The sequence below is a fragment of the Chrysochloris asiatica genome, unplaced genomic scaffold, assembly GCF_000296735.1.
Source record: "Chrysochloris asiatica unplaced genomic scaffold, ChrAsi1.0 scaffold00033, whole genome shotgun sequence".
NCBI lineage: Eukaryota > Metazoa > Chordata > Mammalia > Afrosoricida > Chrysochloridae > Chrysochloris > Chrysochloris asiatica.
The window spans coordinates 23,694,711-23,710,369 of record NW_006408551.1 but is presented as its reverse complement, the minus strand read 5'-3'; the positions used below and the strand labels follow the sequence as shown (position 1 = coordinate 23,710,369).

The 15,659-nt window shown below is 39.3% G+C and overlaps 1 protein-coding gene across 1 annotated transcript in view; it reads left to right on the top strand.

Annotated features, from left to right (window-relative positions):
- The first annotated feature begins 461 nt into the window (after positions 1-461).
- PTPRR (protein tyrosine phosphatase, receptor type, R) overlaps positions 462-15,659 on the top strand; it is a 444,293-nt gene continuing 429,095 nt past the window's right edge. Inside the window, exon 1 of the mRNA XM_006859557.1 lies at positions 462-683. Within this exon, the coding sequence (XP_006859619.1) occupies positions 626-683 (58 nt within the window). The 5' untranslated portion in view covers positions 462-625. The remainder of the gene's footprint in view (positions 684-15,659) is intronic.

The window sequence follows — 15,659 nt, the reverse complement described above, 5'->3', positions numbered from 1 at the left end:
ATCAAAATTTGGGGAAGAGGTAAGGCGTGTCTGCCTAGAGGATTCTCTTTTTAATTCCCTGATCATTTCCCCCATCCTGCCCCCTCGTTAACTGGCAGACTTTCAACGTCTAACAATTGCCCCAAGCAGCCTCCTAAGGTGGGGTCCGCTCCCTTTGCAGCTGACACGAAGACCCGGAGAAGTGGAATTTCACTTTGAAACTCCAAGCCGCGTGAGGGCCAGCGCTGGGCATGCTCAGTAGTCACGGCGCGTCTGGGCTGCTGCTCTTACTGCACTGACGGCCGTGCCACCGGGCCCTCGGGCTGGCGCGGCAACGCGACCCCAGTCCACCCCTCCAGCTCCGCCGCAGCTGCAGGGCTTCCAGAAGGCCAAGCTTTAGCCGCTTCTGAGAGCTACAGCACCAGTCTTGCTCCTGTCCCCTCACCAGCCTCCTCCTACTCTTCCTCTTCTCATCTCTGGTATGCTTGTTTCTGAAGGCGCCACAGACTGATTCTGCAAACCCTAGCCGAAGACCCGCAAGCGAATCCCCAAAGACCAGCGGACCCTTGGCGCTGGCTCCTTCTAATCGCACTTTGCCTGCTGAAGTGGGGTCGTGGCGGAGTTTCTCCACCTCAATGCATTCACTATGCGGAGAGCAGTCAGCTTCCCCGCGCTGTGTCTGCTTCTTAATCTTCACGCTGCAGGTAAGGGGTTGCAGGGCGTACAGCTAGAGAGCTGTGGATGAGATGGGAAACTGCACATGGTTGAGGACTCTAGGAAGAGCTTGCCTTGCAAAGAAAGCCTTAGAAAGGCAACGTAGGACAGTACCTAGCAGGAAAGGGTTGAGGGAGCCATGCACCTGTTGGAAGACAGAGTCAGAATACTGGAGTTTAAAATCAGCTATTAATCTTCCCTTACATATTGAATGAACATTTTCAAGATGAATACACGTTTACTTCCTCCCTTCCCTTCGATTTAGACTCTCTGCCCTGTTTCTAGGCTATGCACTTGACTTCCAATCTTTCAGGAGAGGGGCAACATAACCTTTTCTACTGCAGCGGCTATTTCCATATGGTCTCTAGATTTAGTGAACGCTCACAGGGATGCATTGGCTGTAACCTAGAGGACCACATCTCCTCCCAAAAGATGGAAATCCATGGTTCACATAAATGATGCTGCCCCAGGCTCCTCTGAACCCTGCTCTTGTCACTAGAATTTTCTAAACCAGTAAGAGGGAAGAACGGTTTCAAACAGTACTCTCTCCTGTTTCAGCACCATGGCCAGAGTCTAATGGCATGAAACAAAAACCCAATCATAGCTGACAACCCTGGGACAGATTTGATGGGGTCTAGCCAAAAGTGACAGTGAAACTGCTTCCAAATATGAACAGATTTTCTAGAAAAAGCAATGTTAGGATTCATATAGAAGCAAACCTTTGGAAGTACCTAGGGAATTTTATATGCAATGTCACCTCAGATCTTGCTTCTTGGATACATAGTGCCTCTGTGTAATGCAAATACTTGCTCAACTGAATCCTTTATCATGTTTACATACCAATGAACCAAAATAGAATATGGAAGAGAGGTTTTAGGAGCCCTACTGCGACAGCAGTCTACCCTACACTAGTCCTGTAGCAATCAAAGACTAGGCATTTACCCTGAGTTTGCTTGTCATCCAATCATATACATTCATTCATTCCCTCAACTAAGACTTACAAATCTGTTTTCCAGGGTCAATGAATTGAAGTATCAGCAGTTTAATTACATTTATGGTAATATTTTCTTAAAAGAATGAATGATTTTTTTCCATATGTGTAATAATTAGAATGAAATACGCTTTTTGTTGTTGTTGTTGTTAAGTGCCATTGAGTTGGCTTTGACTCACAGAGACCCTTCCTGTATAGGATTTCTGAAGCTTTTAAAGAAATCTTTGTGGGAGCAGAAAGCCTCATCTTTTGTTTGTAACTGATGCTATTTCAATGCATTGTGACTCTTTTGAGCAAGTGATGCATAAGAATATTAAGGCTATAGTTAAACACATGTGAATTATTATAATTATGATGTTATATTATGGAGTTATCTGTAGTTCTTTTGAATCTTTTGAAAATGAGAAAATAGTTATGACTTGGTCATTAAATTGTTTGAAAACAATTCTAGTGAATCCTTTTGGTATCACATAATTCTCAAATATAAACTAAAGAGTAAAAATATAAACACTGAGTTGAGTTTTATTTGTATAATTGCTTAATGATGGTGTTGATATAAACACACATTACCCCCACTCCCCTTTCAAAAAAAAAAAAAAAAAGTTTCAATTATTATCAAGTTTAGGAGTAGTTTAACTGGTTCACCAAAATTACCAGAATATTTTTCAAAGCTAACATATAAATAATTTTAAAACTCATTGTACCTTGAATGTCACACTTATTATATCTTGAGTTATTATGGCTCAAAAATATTTCTAAATTGTAGATGAACATTTGGAATAAGGAAAATAGAGGACTTTTGTTCCAAAGAGAAACCCAAAAGTCTGGACCCCTAGATTATACCTGAAGCTGTCAGAGAGTGTACTACCAAAGCCAACTCTATAATCAACTCTATAATGATTATTCTAGCAAACCGAATTTAATAAGGAAATATATTGAATACATATCATTTTCAGATTTTTGTTGCAACATGCTCTTTAGAAATTAATTGCATTCATATTTAATATAGTGCTTTAGATAGGTGTTTTATCACAGCAGATTGTAAATTCAATATTGGTTCTCTTGCCAGTTTCATTTTGAATGCATTTTAATTTTAAACAGGAATTTGTGGGTCACAAGCTGTCATCAGATTAAAATTCATCACTGCCATCTAATAACTTTTTTTAGGTTTTTTTCTTCAGAACTGAAACAAACACAGATTTCTTGATCTAACCACCTCTATATTTGGTCAATAAGAAAGTGAGTGGGAGGCAGGAAAAACACCAAGGAATCCTGTAAGCCACTATTTCTCTACTTGTTGAATGTCTGAGTTTGTTTCTTTTACAGAAGGCTCTTCTCTCAGGGTAGGAACAGGCTGTATAAAGAAGGGAAATAAATTCTATACACTCAGTTCTCTTTAACTGAAAAGCTAATTGATCCATTTTGGTTATGCCCAGGATACCAACAATTGCTTTATGCAGGTGGAACTGATGACTTACTAGAAGACTTTGGGGATGGGAGAAATTGGCTAACAGGATGTGAGTGCTCTTCTTATCTGTATTAGGAGTTGTTCCTTTCAATATAATCATACCCGTAATGATAAGGTAGCAAATTATTCTCAACTTGAGTGCCATGTCCAATTATTTGGTCATGATTTGCTGAGGCGTTGTACAAGAAAATTTTAAAAATAAAGATCTGACCCTGAGTTCTAACTTAATAGGGAAAAGTACTGTGATCTAGTTATAATGTCTATGAGAACACAAAGGGAGAGTTTTGTACTATGTCACATAATTGACATCTCTGGATAAGGTAACCCTAAAAAATTATTGAACATGGAGCTCGTTAGGGTAATTGTTCTTAACTTCTATCATAGTGATGTGTATTTCTCATATTTTGGATATGTTGCCAGGAGGGCCTAGTCCTTGAAGAAGCACATCATGCTTGGCTAAGTGAAGGGTCAATGAAAATGAAGAAGACCCTCAATGAGATGGATTGACACAGTGGCAGTAGCAATGGGCTCAAACAAAACAATTCTGAGGATGGTGAAGGACCAGACAGTGTTTCCTTCTATTATGCATAGTGTCACTGTAAATCAGAAATGATTTAACACCACCTAACAACAACAATAACAAATGGAGTCCTGGTGTTCCGACTCATATCAACCCTGTATAGGGTTTCCTAGGAGCAGCTGGTGAGCTTGAGCCATGGAGCTTGCAGTTCAAACTGATATAGGAGCTCTGGTAGTGTAGTGGTTACAAATCGGGCTGCGAACCTTAAGGCCAGCGGTTCGAAACTACCATCCGCTCTGTGGGAGAAAGATGAGGCTTTCTACTCCCGTAAAGATTTACACCCTCGGAAACCCTGTACAGGGCTGCTATGGGTCGGTTCCGACCCATAGCAACCCTGTATCAGCTTTTGCTAAGCAACTGGTGAATTTGAACTGACAATCTTGGGGTTCAAACCGACTTTGTATATAGTAAAACTAAATTTCTTCTGGCTTTCAATATGTCTCATCCTTTTCACATACTGTTTAATGCATCTTAAATTTTTACACTCTGCTTCTTTTTCTTGATAATGCTTCCTCCAATATCAAGACCTTGTTCAGGCATTGCCTTCTTTGAGAACATTTCTTTTTTGATAATTTCCCTCATTCAGATATCTTTCCAAGGTTTTACTTTTGGGCCCTGGGTATTCTTCAGTCAACACACTTAACCTATATTTTGCAGAGTTTTAAGGACAATAATATAATTATAGTAGCACCATAGGATAAACACTGGACTGCAAGGTTGGTTTAAACTGCAGGTTTGGTGGCTCAAACTCACGAGCTGCTCTTCTGAAACCCTATACAAGGTCACTATGAATCGGAACTGACTTCATGGCACTTAACAACAGCAATACTTATTCCCTGGTACTGTGCTTGTTTTCTAGTATACCACCAGCAAATATTCAATGGACAAATTGCATAGTTGGCAAAGTAAAATTATAATAAATTAAATTACATTGACAAAGTTACAGCATGTCATCTTCATGACCACAAAGAAAGGAATTGACTTTTACTATTACTCCCTCAATACAGTTTATATTTATTGTTTACAGAGAGTTTGTGTTCCATGAGCATTAGTCTATCTGTAGTACCTAAGTGGAAAGGCATTTCTGCATGATTTCCCGGTACTACTTCAGGATAGGAAGGACATTAATGTCTTTATGTTAAAGAGATCAAAGTAACATAAAGAAGATAGCATACTTTTGTGCTAAAGAATATACCTAGGACTACTGATCCTGGTTATTGATTAATTATCATCTAGCTTGTATAATAAACATGAGCCAAACATTCAGTCAGGTATGACTTAAATAAATCAAGACTCAAAACAATCCAGCCCTCACCTAATTCCCCTAAGGAAAAAAAATCAAACTGTCAATAGAAAATTTCTGGATATAGATATGTACTACTTAGCATTCATCATTCAATGTGCAACTGCATAAATGCATATTCCATAAGATTATTTTTTATTTTTCATTATAAAGGAAAAGAAGCTCTCTTTTTGCTTATTATGGATTTTAAAGGAGTCTTGGTGGTGCAGCGGGTCAAGTAGTGAGCTGCTAACCAAAAGGCCAGCAGTTAAAACCCACTAGCTGCTCTAAGGAGAAAGTTGTGGCAGTCTGCTTCCATAAAGGGTTACAGCCTTAGAACCCATATTGGGCAGTTCTCTTTCCTATAGGGTTTCTGTGAATCTAAATTGACTCTATGGCAGTGGGAATGGTTTTTTGTTTTGTTTTTAAACTTTGTACTGTGAACTGAGTGAAGGTCTACAGAGCAGATCATCAGTTTTGCATTCAACGAGTCCTAGACTTTTGTTTCATCTCAGTGATTGCAATCCTTTCCGTGTAACAGCAGTTACCCCACATTCTCCCTGTGGTTCTTCTTTCCTTTCCATCTTCCTTCCCACTCCTTCTGAAGTTTGTCCTTAAATAAATGTTGCCCTTTTGATTTTGAATGACTGACCATACCTATCTACTGCTCGATGGAAAATTGGGCCATGAGGGTGAGTTCTGTTCTAGACCTGAAGGATAGTCGAGTGCCATAGCTTTGGGATCCTTCAGTCTCTTTCTGACCAGTAAGTCTGGTCTTAATAATTTTGAATTTTGTTCCATATTTTCTCCCATTCTATTTAGGATCTTTGAATGTTAGAGCAGTTGGAAGTGGTAGTTAGGTGACATCTAGTTTTTCTGGTCTCAAAGTCGTGAAAACTGAAGCTCACATGTTCCATTAGTGCATTGGACTAGTTGATTCCAAGCATCTTCAATGTCCATCACTCTTCTTCCTTCTGCACATGTAGAGATTAATAGTTGCTCCTCAGATGGTCATTCATGAGCTTTTGTGACCTTGTATCAAGTTTCCAAGGAGTAGCTGGTAGGTTGAACCATCAACCTCCTACTTAGCAGTCAAGCACTTATCTTACAGTGCCATACCAGGACTCCTTTAGGATCCCAGATACTACTAAGTAGGATGTAGAACAATGTCTTTGTGGATTATGTTATGCCAAATGACCATGTGTCTTCTGAGGCTATGGTCCTAAGACTATGGTCCTTAGCCAGGCTGAACTGGTATCAGAGGGGATGTTCTTAAAGACACCAAGACACCAAGCCCAGACTATTGCAGCACTGGACCACTGGTGGGATACAGGCAGGGAGGCTGCCTGTATCCCACCAGGTGAGGCTGCCAGTCACATGGACTTGGGTTCTTAGGTTTTATCCTGTGGCTATGGTAGTGTTGGGGTCTGCAGGGCTGGCTTGCTTCTGCCCTTTAGGTGGGTAGAAGAGTGGGTGTAGATCAATATGCACTCTGTTCTGCTCCCTTTCTGCTGGCTTCCTCTTGCTTTGCTCCTACTGCCACTTCCGTAGCCAGTTCCTCTGGCTTCTTCCAGCAGCTACAATAGCAGTGACTACAATGGTGATGAGGACAACTGGAAGCTGGGTCCCATTTTTTTTAAAAGTTTCTATTGTGAACTGAGTAATAGTTTACATGGGAGAATATTGGTTTTAACTCATCGTTTCATTGCATGGTTACAATCTTCTCCGTGCACTATCGTTCAACAGTATTTGCCTCTGTTTTTTTTTTTTTTTTTTTTGGAGGGGGTAGGAGGATGTACACAAAAACACTCAGGAATGTATAATCATTTTAAACAACCAAAGGGCACATTCAGCAAACCTGCCTCCTGGACGCCAGCACAGAGCCTTTCTCTTTCCATGATTCTAGAGTCCTCAGCTGCTCTGTCTCTCCATGTCCTCATTTCTGCCTCCATCTCTCGTGTGGCTACTTCTCTGGACATTCTGCTCATTCTGCTCATGCTCTTCTCCCTTGATGGTTCTAGGGTCCTCTGTTCCTGGACTATAAGATTAACTATTCCTCCCTGTTTGTTACAAAACTTTGCAATAAGAATTTAATACAGTGTTCCCACAATGTTCAAATCATATCACTTTCTAATCCACAGAATGAATAATGGATGTTAATTGACACATACTTTTATTTGTCTGACTAGCTACTCTTTTCTGCCTCTTTTTATGTGTGAAAAAAAAACTCTTTTTGGAAACATAGTTTTGGATCCCACAATTTTTTTCTTTGGGATGACATGCTTAGGCCCAAAGAATGGAGACTGTTCTCTGAATTTTACAAAGTCACTTTTTAATGCAATCATAGAATCTCTAATGAAAAATATAGTGTCCTTAGTATTCATCATAGTATAGATGCTATGTTTTATGGGAATTTTATTGTTAAAAATTTTTCAAAGCTGTTTGTGAAATCAAATTCAAAAAGCCATTTTTTTCTAGGGGTTTGAACTGGTTCTTCCTGGTTTCATTATGGCCAATGAAATAAAACCAGAACAGACCAGAATTTTCAAAATGTGGGTGTTTGGATCAATAACAAGAACCAGAAAATGTATGGCTTTATTTCCTGCTGGAACTTTTCCCTCCTTCTTAGAAAACAAAGGTAGCATGCACATTGCAGAACAACCAAATCTCTTGCATTATAGTGTCAGAAATCCTGGTGTCCTGCTCAAAGATGGTAGCTTAATGTGCTGTTTAGTCCTGATAATAATATAATCTCCCATACCAGCCTCCTGAAACAGGCCTCTTCTAAGTCTCTCATTCTAAGACCTAAACACATAATTTTTCCTATTCCTGTTCCTATCGTTCCAGGCACCTATATCTTGCAAATTTCAGTCCATCCTAATTTCACTTTGTTGGCCATGACTGGACCAGTCCAAACAGATGAAAAGGTCGGATGTATGCCTTTAAAGGGAAATTTTGAAAAATATCACTTGGTCTTAGAGTACAGTTTTAATCTTCAAAGCACTTACAAATACAGACACACTTGAAATAACATTAAGGTTTCCAAATAGAAGAGATTTTAATAGCCTTGGACAGAAAAGATTTAATGGTAAAATATAATTTTAAGATTAAATTTCCAAATGCCTGTTGCATTATATAATTGAACTATAAATGCCTATTATTGTCATGATATTTGCCATGGAAAGACAGCAAATTTTTATTGTGAACATTATCACTTCCCGTTTAAATAATTTTTTACTCACAGTGTATGGCTACTTTCCTGATTAGCAAGTCACATTTGATTTCAAGTTGTTAAGATTTTAGTGTCCATTAAAATAGTAGCCACATGAACTATCAAAGCAAAAGCTAATTGTTTATATTAAGCAGTAGTCTAAATCATTATGTCTAGTTAAACTGAAGCAAATACCAAGTTCAGTAGGGGCATGCATTTTTTTTTTTCCTAGTTCACATCTGAGACATTATCTATTTTCTGGTTTAAATGTGTAAAGTGGCCTAAACTACTGATTCTTTAGAAAGAAGCACTAAATAAGGACAGGGCAAGGGTGATTCACTGGCTTGTGTAACAACATGTAAAGAGTAAGACTGCTACCATTTAACTATATCAATGATCCAATTTCTGATGACAACTGGAGAGAAAATGAAGCATTGCGCATAACTACAGAGTCAGTTCCCATGTTACATATCTGGAAAAGATACATAATATGCTAAAGTATGTCAGAAATAATATCATGGTGAATTAACTTGAAAGATTATCAATCTGCTTATATAAAAGTGTGGTCTTTATAAGCAATTTGCTTTCTCGATTAAAGATAGTTTTTCTATTCTTCCTGGAAGAAAATGAAATATTTTGAAAAGAGAAGTCAAACAAAATCTGAAATAAGGGGTGGAGTAGGGGCGGACTCCGTATTTTAGGTGGCATTTAGCCAAAGCTCATAGAAGTTCAGAGCAGGGATGCTGTTACTGAGTTCAAGTAGAGGTGCCACCACTTACTATCTCTATAACATTTAGGAAGCTACTTAACATTTATAAACCTCACTTTCCTCATTTAAAAATGAGAATTATGTAATATACAAACAGCGTTCTTGCTGTTTACAAAATGAAATGTATGCATAACAGTATAGTCTTTGCAAATGTCAGATAGTATTAGATATTGTCTTATTAAGGGTGGGAGAGGGATGATGATAAATGATTGACTGGTATCTTGGAATAACTTCAGTTGTGTGTGTTGAGCTAATGCTAGGGAAGCATGCATGTTTGGATGGATTCTGAATTCCAATTGTTTTTCCCATCTCATCTGCATAGTTTTTATCTACCACAGCATCAGTGTGACCATATATTCAAGTTTATTGTGTGAAGCTCAAAAATATCTACTATCCTCCCCCACATTTTTCTCTCAATGCCTGATCTAAAAGTTTCAACTATGTATTAATTCTGGCATTGTGTCTTCAAAATTATCCTGTTTAAATGAATATGTAATATAAATTTTCTTAGTTTAACTAATGGTTTATCTAATGGCAAGTTTAAATGTGTAACATTTACATAGACACTATAAATTCGTGGTTCCTACTGCACTGCCTTTATTAGCACAAAGTTCAGATTTCTCCTAGATGCCACCTCCTCAATTAGTTTCTGTAGGGACTCACAAAGATTCTAATAACTCTATGTTGTTGTTAAGTGCTGTCTATAGGCCTCTCTTTTGTGTCTGCTTCTCTGGAAATCCTTCTACTCAACTGACCTACTGACTGTCTTCCATGGAGCTTCTAGACATTGGTCTTTATTTCTAAACAGAAGACAATGGTTCTGTGTACCCTGGGGAAGTCAGGTCTGTGTGAATTCAAAGGCAGTGTGGGGCATGGAGAGGAGAGGAGCCTAGGTTGGAGATGATCAAATAAGCTTTCATAACCTGTTTATGAAATTACCCACCATTACTCTAATTCTCAGATTCCTGATGTGGCATTATAGAATAAGCACTTGACTGCTAACCACAAGGTTGGTAGTACAAACCCACCAGTGACTCCTTGGAAACCCTGTACAAGGAAGGTTACTATGATTCAGAGTTGACTCAAAAGCACTGAACAACAACTCTAACACTCAGGCTTTGTACTTCAGCATTGTCAACTCTACTAGGAAGGACCCTTCTCTCAGGCTAATTTGATCTTAGATAGCTTATTATCAATAATTCCAGTGAGGTAGAAGAGCTACCTTGCAGCCCTGCACTCTATAAGAAAACATACAATTCAATTCTGGAAGCTCTTCCATGGTGCTTCTCTGGTCTATGTAAATCCAAGGATGTAGCCAGGTAGCCGTTTATATCTTAGAACATTCCATGACAGTTAAGAAGATCCCCAAAAGGATTCTCACAGGTGCTCAGAAATCTGGCATAGTTAGACCTGACCCTTAACATCTCCAGAATTCTGGTGTGGCAGTCTAAGATAAGCACTGCATGGTTCACCACAAGGTCAGAAGTTCAAAACCACCAGCCACTCCTCAGAAAGCCTATACACAGTCACTATGAGTGGGAACCAACTTGAAGACACTTAACAACAACAACAACTTGATCTCCACATATTTTGATCTCCACAGGATCAAGATTTTCCACTTGGTGACCAATAGATACATTTTCCTCAAACTAGGAATGTCTGAAATTTAAAGTGCATGGATTGTATATTTGATCACTTATATGATTTTGTATATTTTGTAAAACAAATCAAAATCCCAGTAGTTATGCAACTATAATCAAAGGATTTTCTCTCAAAGATAAGCATTGGATTTTCACAAAGAAGAGACAAATAAATTTCTTTATGTAGAAAGGAAGAATAAATTGAACATTTCTTAAATCTCTATGACTTGTTAAATTCTATCCTAGGTGACTTTGTAGGATAATTATCTCATCTTTTAGGAAAGAAAGTATGTTTTGAAATGGCATGCTTGTGCTTCAGAAATATGCCCTAACTCATGTAGAGTGATAAATAGCTTAGGTTCTAGAATCGGACTCCCTAGGTTTAAACACTGTCTCTGCCATGCGCTATATAAATTCTCCCCTAGCCACCTGTAAGATAAAGCACTCACCCTCAAGGTTAGCTTGAACCACGAGGTCGGTTGTTCAAATTCACCAACTGCTCTTTGGAAAGCCTGTACAGGGCCCTTATGAGTAGAAACCAACTTGACAGCAAATAACAACAACAACAAATTCCCCCTTTGAGCAATGTGTTGCATGTTGGGCTGCTAAATGGGGGGGGGGGGGAATGTAGAAATCTGCTTTAGTAAAGACTCAAAGTGACCCTGTATAGAGTCAAACAAAGCGGGTCTTTGTTGTTATTATTGTTAAGTGCCAATGAGTCAGTTTCAATCCTGTATAGTCATAGTGACCCTGATAGGGTTTCCAAGGAGCAGCTGGTGGGTTTGAACTGCTGACCTTGTGGTTCGAAGTCCACTGCTGATTCTACAGCGCTACACCAGGAGTACTGATAAAGGGAGGCACCCACTCACTGCCATTAAATCAGTTCTGATCCATAGCAACCCTAAAGGGCAGAATAGAGTAGCTCACAGGAATTAGTCTTGGAAACCTTGGGGAACCATAGTACTTTGCCCTGTATGCTTGCTATGAATCAGAGATGACTTGATGGCAGTGGGTGAGTACCTCCCTTTATCAGTCAGGAAAGGCTAAAACAATAATAAGTACCTCATAGGATAGTTGGGGATTTCAAGAAGGAATGAATATGACGTCCTACAGCATTAGCCTTTGGCCTTGAATTTACACCTACATGTCACTTACTATCTCCTTATCCTATATTTAAGACAAAATACTATGGAATCTACTATCCAAATATTTTATGAGCAATGCTGACTGAAATGGTTAAGGTGTGTGTCAACTTGGCTGGACCATGATTCTCAGTAGTTTGGTGGTGGTGTTGTTAAGTGCTTCGAGTTGGTTCCAACTGTATAGAGTTTCCAAGGAGCAGCTGGTGAGCTTAAACCGCCGACCTTGCAGTTCAAACAACTTTTCATTCTGGTGCATTGACCCACAGTGCCACACCAGGACTTCCTCAGTAGTTCAGCAGTTATGAAATGATTTAATTTAACAGTTATGTAATGATGTTGTCAACCTTCATTTTCAAATAACACCAATTTTTGCATAATGAACTAGGCGGATAAGTGAGGAACAAGTATAGTCAATGACTAGTAACTCTAACTGTTATCATGCTAGCATTTGCAAACTTTCATTAATACTATATTCCAGAAGTCCCGGTGTGACACTGTGAGCTAATGTATCAGACTATAAAGTTGTTTGAACTGCAAAATTGGTGGTTCAAGTTCACCAGCTTCTCCTTGGAAACCCTATGCAGGGTCACTATGGGTCAGAATCAACTTGATGGCACTTAGCAACAATAACAATTATGAAGAAAACAAATTACACATTGTCGTCCATTGAAGTATAACCACTCTAAAGTGTTCGTTGTTAAATAGAGTTCATGCCATGAAAATCAGTGAGCAGGCCCCCATATTTTAAAGACTATTAGGACATTAGCTTTATAAATTTAAAAGTGGCTCATTATTGTGTTGGAGGAACTAAATGCTATTTTTCCAAGCTGAAGTAATTAAGTACAAAAAAAAACAAACGAAAAAAACCACCAGTCCTGTAACCATCAGAGCCACTGTCTCAGTCTCAGAGTTTAGGGTAGGACTTGCAGCCCCTCGCTACATACATCTGAATTCAAAACATTCAACACTGGCCAACCCCACTTCTTATGCTGAATTTCACTGCTAAGGAAAAGTGGATATCAGGAAAAGAAACCCTGGTAGCACTGTGATTAAGCAGTGACAGGTCAATGGTTCCAATCCACCAGCTGTTTTGTAGGAGAAATGTGACAGTCTGCTCTATAAAGATTGTTGTAGCTGCTAAGTGCCACTGAGTTGGTTCTGACTTGTAGGGACCTTATGAGCATTTCCAAGGAGCAACTGGTAAGTTTGAACTGCCAACCTTGTGATTCAAACCAATCTTGCGGTTTAGTGCTTATCCTACAGCACCAACCTGTAAAGATTGTTGATGTTAAGTGTCATTGAGTCAGTTACAACCAGCAGATACCCTGTAGAGTGTTTCCAAGGAGTGACTGGTGGGTTTGAACCACCGACCTTACAGTTCAAACTGACACTGCAGTGCAGTGCACTATCCTGAAGTGCCACACCAGGACGCCCCTGTAAAATTACAGCTTTGGAAATCCTACGGGGCACTTCTAATCTGACCTATGGATTCACTGAGCCTGAACTGACCCAAAAATTGGGTGTTTTGGTTTATGTAAGAGGAAGTTATGAACTCCTATGCTTAGGGAGGAGGAATCCTGACTCATGGAGACTTTTACTATACCAATATTTTGATTTGTCCCTTTGACTGGAGACTTGGAAGATTTTCTTATACCGGGATAAACCAGTAACCAGTTGCCCTTGAGTTGACTCCCACCAATGAACTCCCGGTGTATCAGAGCTGAACTGTACTCCATGGATTTTCAATAGATAATTTGTCAGCAATAGATTACCAGGGCTTTCTTCTGAGACAAGCGCTGAGTGGATTAGAACCTCTAACTATTAGATCAGCGCTCCAGGACACCACCATCCTTAGAAAGATTCAATTCTGAATGGATGAGAAGCAAGTCTTTATTTTGTAAAATGAGAGTGGTGAAAGAAAAGAAAGGCTACAAGATGCTTTGACATTTGGTTCATTCTCAAGCAAATCAATTTTGAAAAGAATGGAAAGCAAAGAATCTGGAAAGTGATTTTCTCTCCAAGCCTAAGTATTCCTTGGAAGATCTGTGCACTGCAAGATTCATGGCCAGCCACACCCAGTTTGAAAATAGGCTACGCTTGATGAAACTGAACAGAGTTCATGACTCCCCAGAGTTCACACACATGCTTTCCGGGAATCAGGAATTTTATGTCCTCAGGGGCTAAGTTCTGCTAAGTTTGTGATGAATTCCCTATGAATTCCCAGTGAGCTCAGCTTGTCTTAGGCCTTTGATCCCCCACACCTCACTCTGTAGCATTAGCTCTTGCTGATAGCAGACCCCACCAGCCCTTGATGGTTTGAAGTTTGTCCTCTATGCTAAATTCTCAGGTTGAACCTCTGTCTCCAACTTACTCTTCTTCACGCCCAGTTAAAATGGGTAAATAGTGCTTCCCATACCACAAAATGTCTCCTTCCAATTAGCTATATTTTATGAAGGATGTGCTCTGCTGATCTACTCTACATAAGAATAGTTGTTGATTGGACAGTTCTTCCCATATTTCAAAGATTATTACAGAGCAGGGATCCCTGGTGGCACAACAGTTAAGTACTCAGTTGCTGACAAGAAGATTGGCGATTCGAGCCCACCCAGTGGATCAGTGGAAGAAAACCTAGCGATCTGTTCCCATAAAGGTTGTTGTTGTTGTTAAGTGCTGTCAATAGGGTTTCCAAGTAGTGGCTGGTGAGCTTGAATGGCTGACCTTGTGATTCAAACTGGCTTTGCAGTCCAGCACATTAACACACAGAGCCACACCAGAACCCTAGGAAACTTTAGAGGAGTCAATAAAAGTTGGAATCGACTGGACAACACATGGGAGTACTGGTGTGACACTGTAGGATAAACACTGGACTGCTAACCACAAGGACATTGTCTTTGTGGACTGTTATGCCAATTGACCATGTTGTCCTCTGATAATATGGTCCTGAGCCCCCAGGCCCAGCAACTCATTCCCTTAGGGTGTTTGGCAATGTATGAAGTTTTTATAACTTTGCTCCCTGTATGCTCCACCACATTCATAGATACATTTACAGCAAAAGTAAATGCCCACATACAAATATCCTCTGTCAAACCTTTATATATTTGTGGATATTCTTCCACTCTCCTTCCTATGTTCAGCCTGTGCATCTATTCAGGTATCTAACCATAGATCACTGTTGTTGCAGGGTTGTCTATCTATACTAATACAGTATTTACCTGTATTCCCTTGAACCCTTGCATTCCTTCCTATGTCTTTTTTGTATTCATCATTCTTCTGTCAACCTCATTTTTTGCTGTATATTGCCTTCCCTGTCACCCAAGTTAAAATGTTCTAGCCAGTGAATTACTTTCTCTTCCCACCCACCCCTGGTAACCATCAAAGAATGTTTCTTTTCGCATGAAAATCTTTTCTTGAATTTTTACAATAGTGATCTCATACATATTTGTCCTTTCATGATTAACTAATTTTACTCAGCATAATGTCCTCCAGGTTTATCCATGTTATGAGGCGTTTGGCAGATCCATTGCTATTCTTCAACATTACGTAGTATTGCATTGTGTGTATGTACCAACATTTGTTTATTTATTCCTCTGTTAATGGACATTTAGGCTGTATCCATCTTTTCGCTATTGTGAATAGTACTGCAATGAACATGGATGTGTATATATCTGTTCATATCTTGGCTCTTATTCCTTGAAAATATATAACAAGTAGAGGATTGCCAAGTCATATGATATTGTTATTTCCAAGTTTTTGAGGAGGTGCCAAACAATTTTCAACGGTGGGTGGTTGCACAATTTTATGGTTCTACTAGCAGTATAGGATGGTCCCAGTTTCTCCACACCATCACAAACACTGTAGTTTTCTGTGTTTTTTTTTTTTTTTT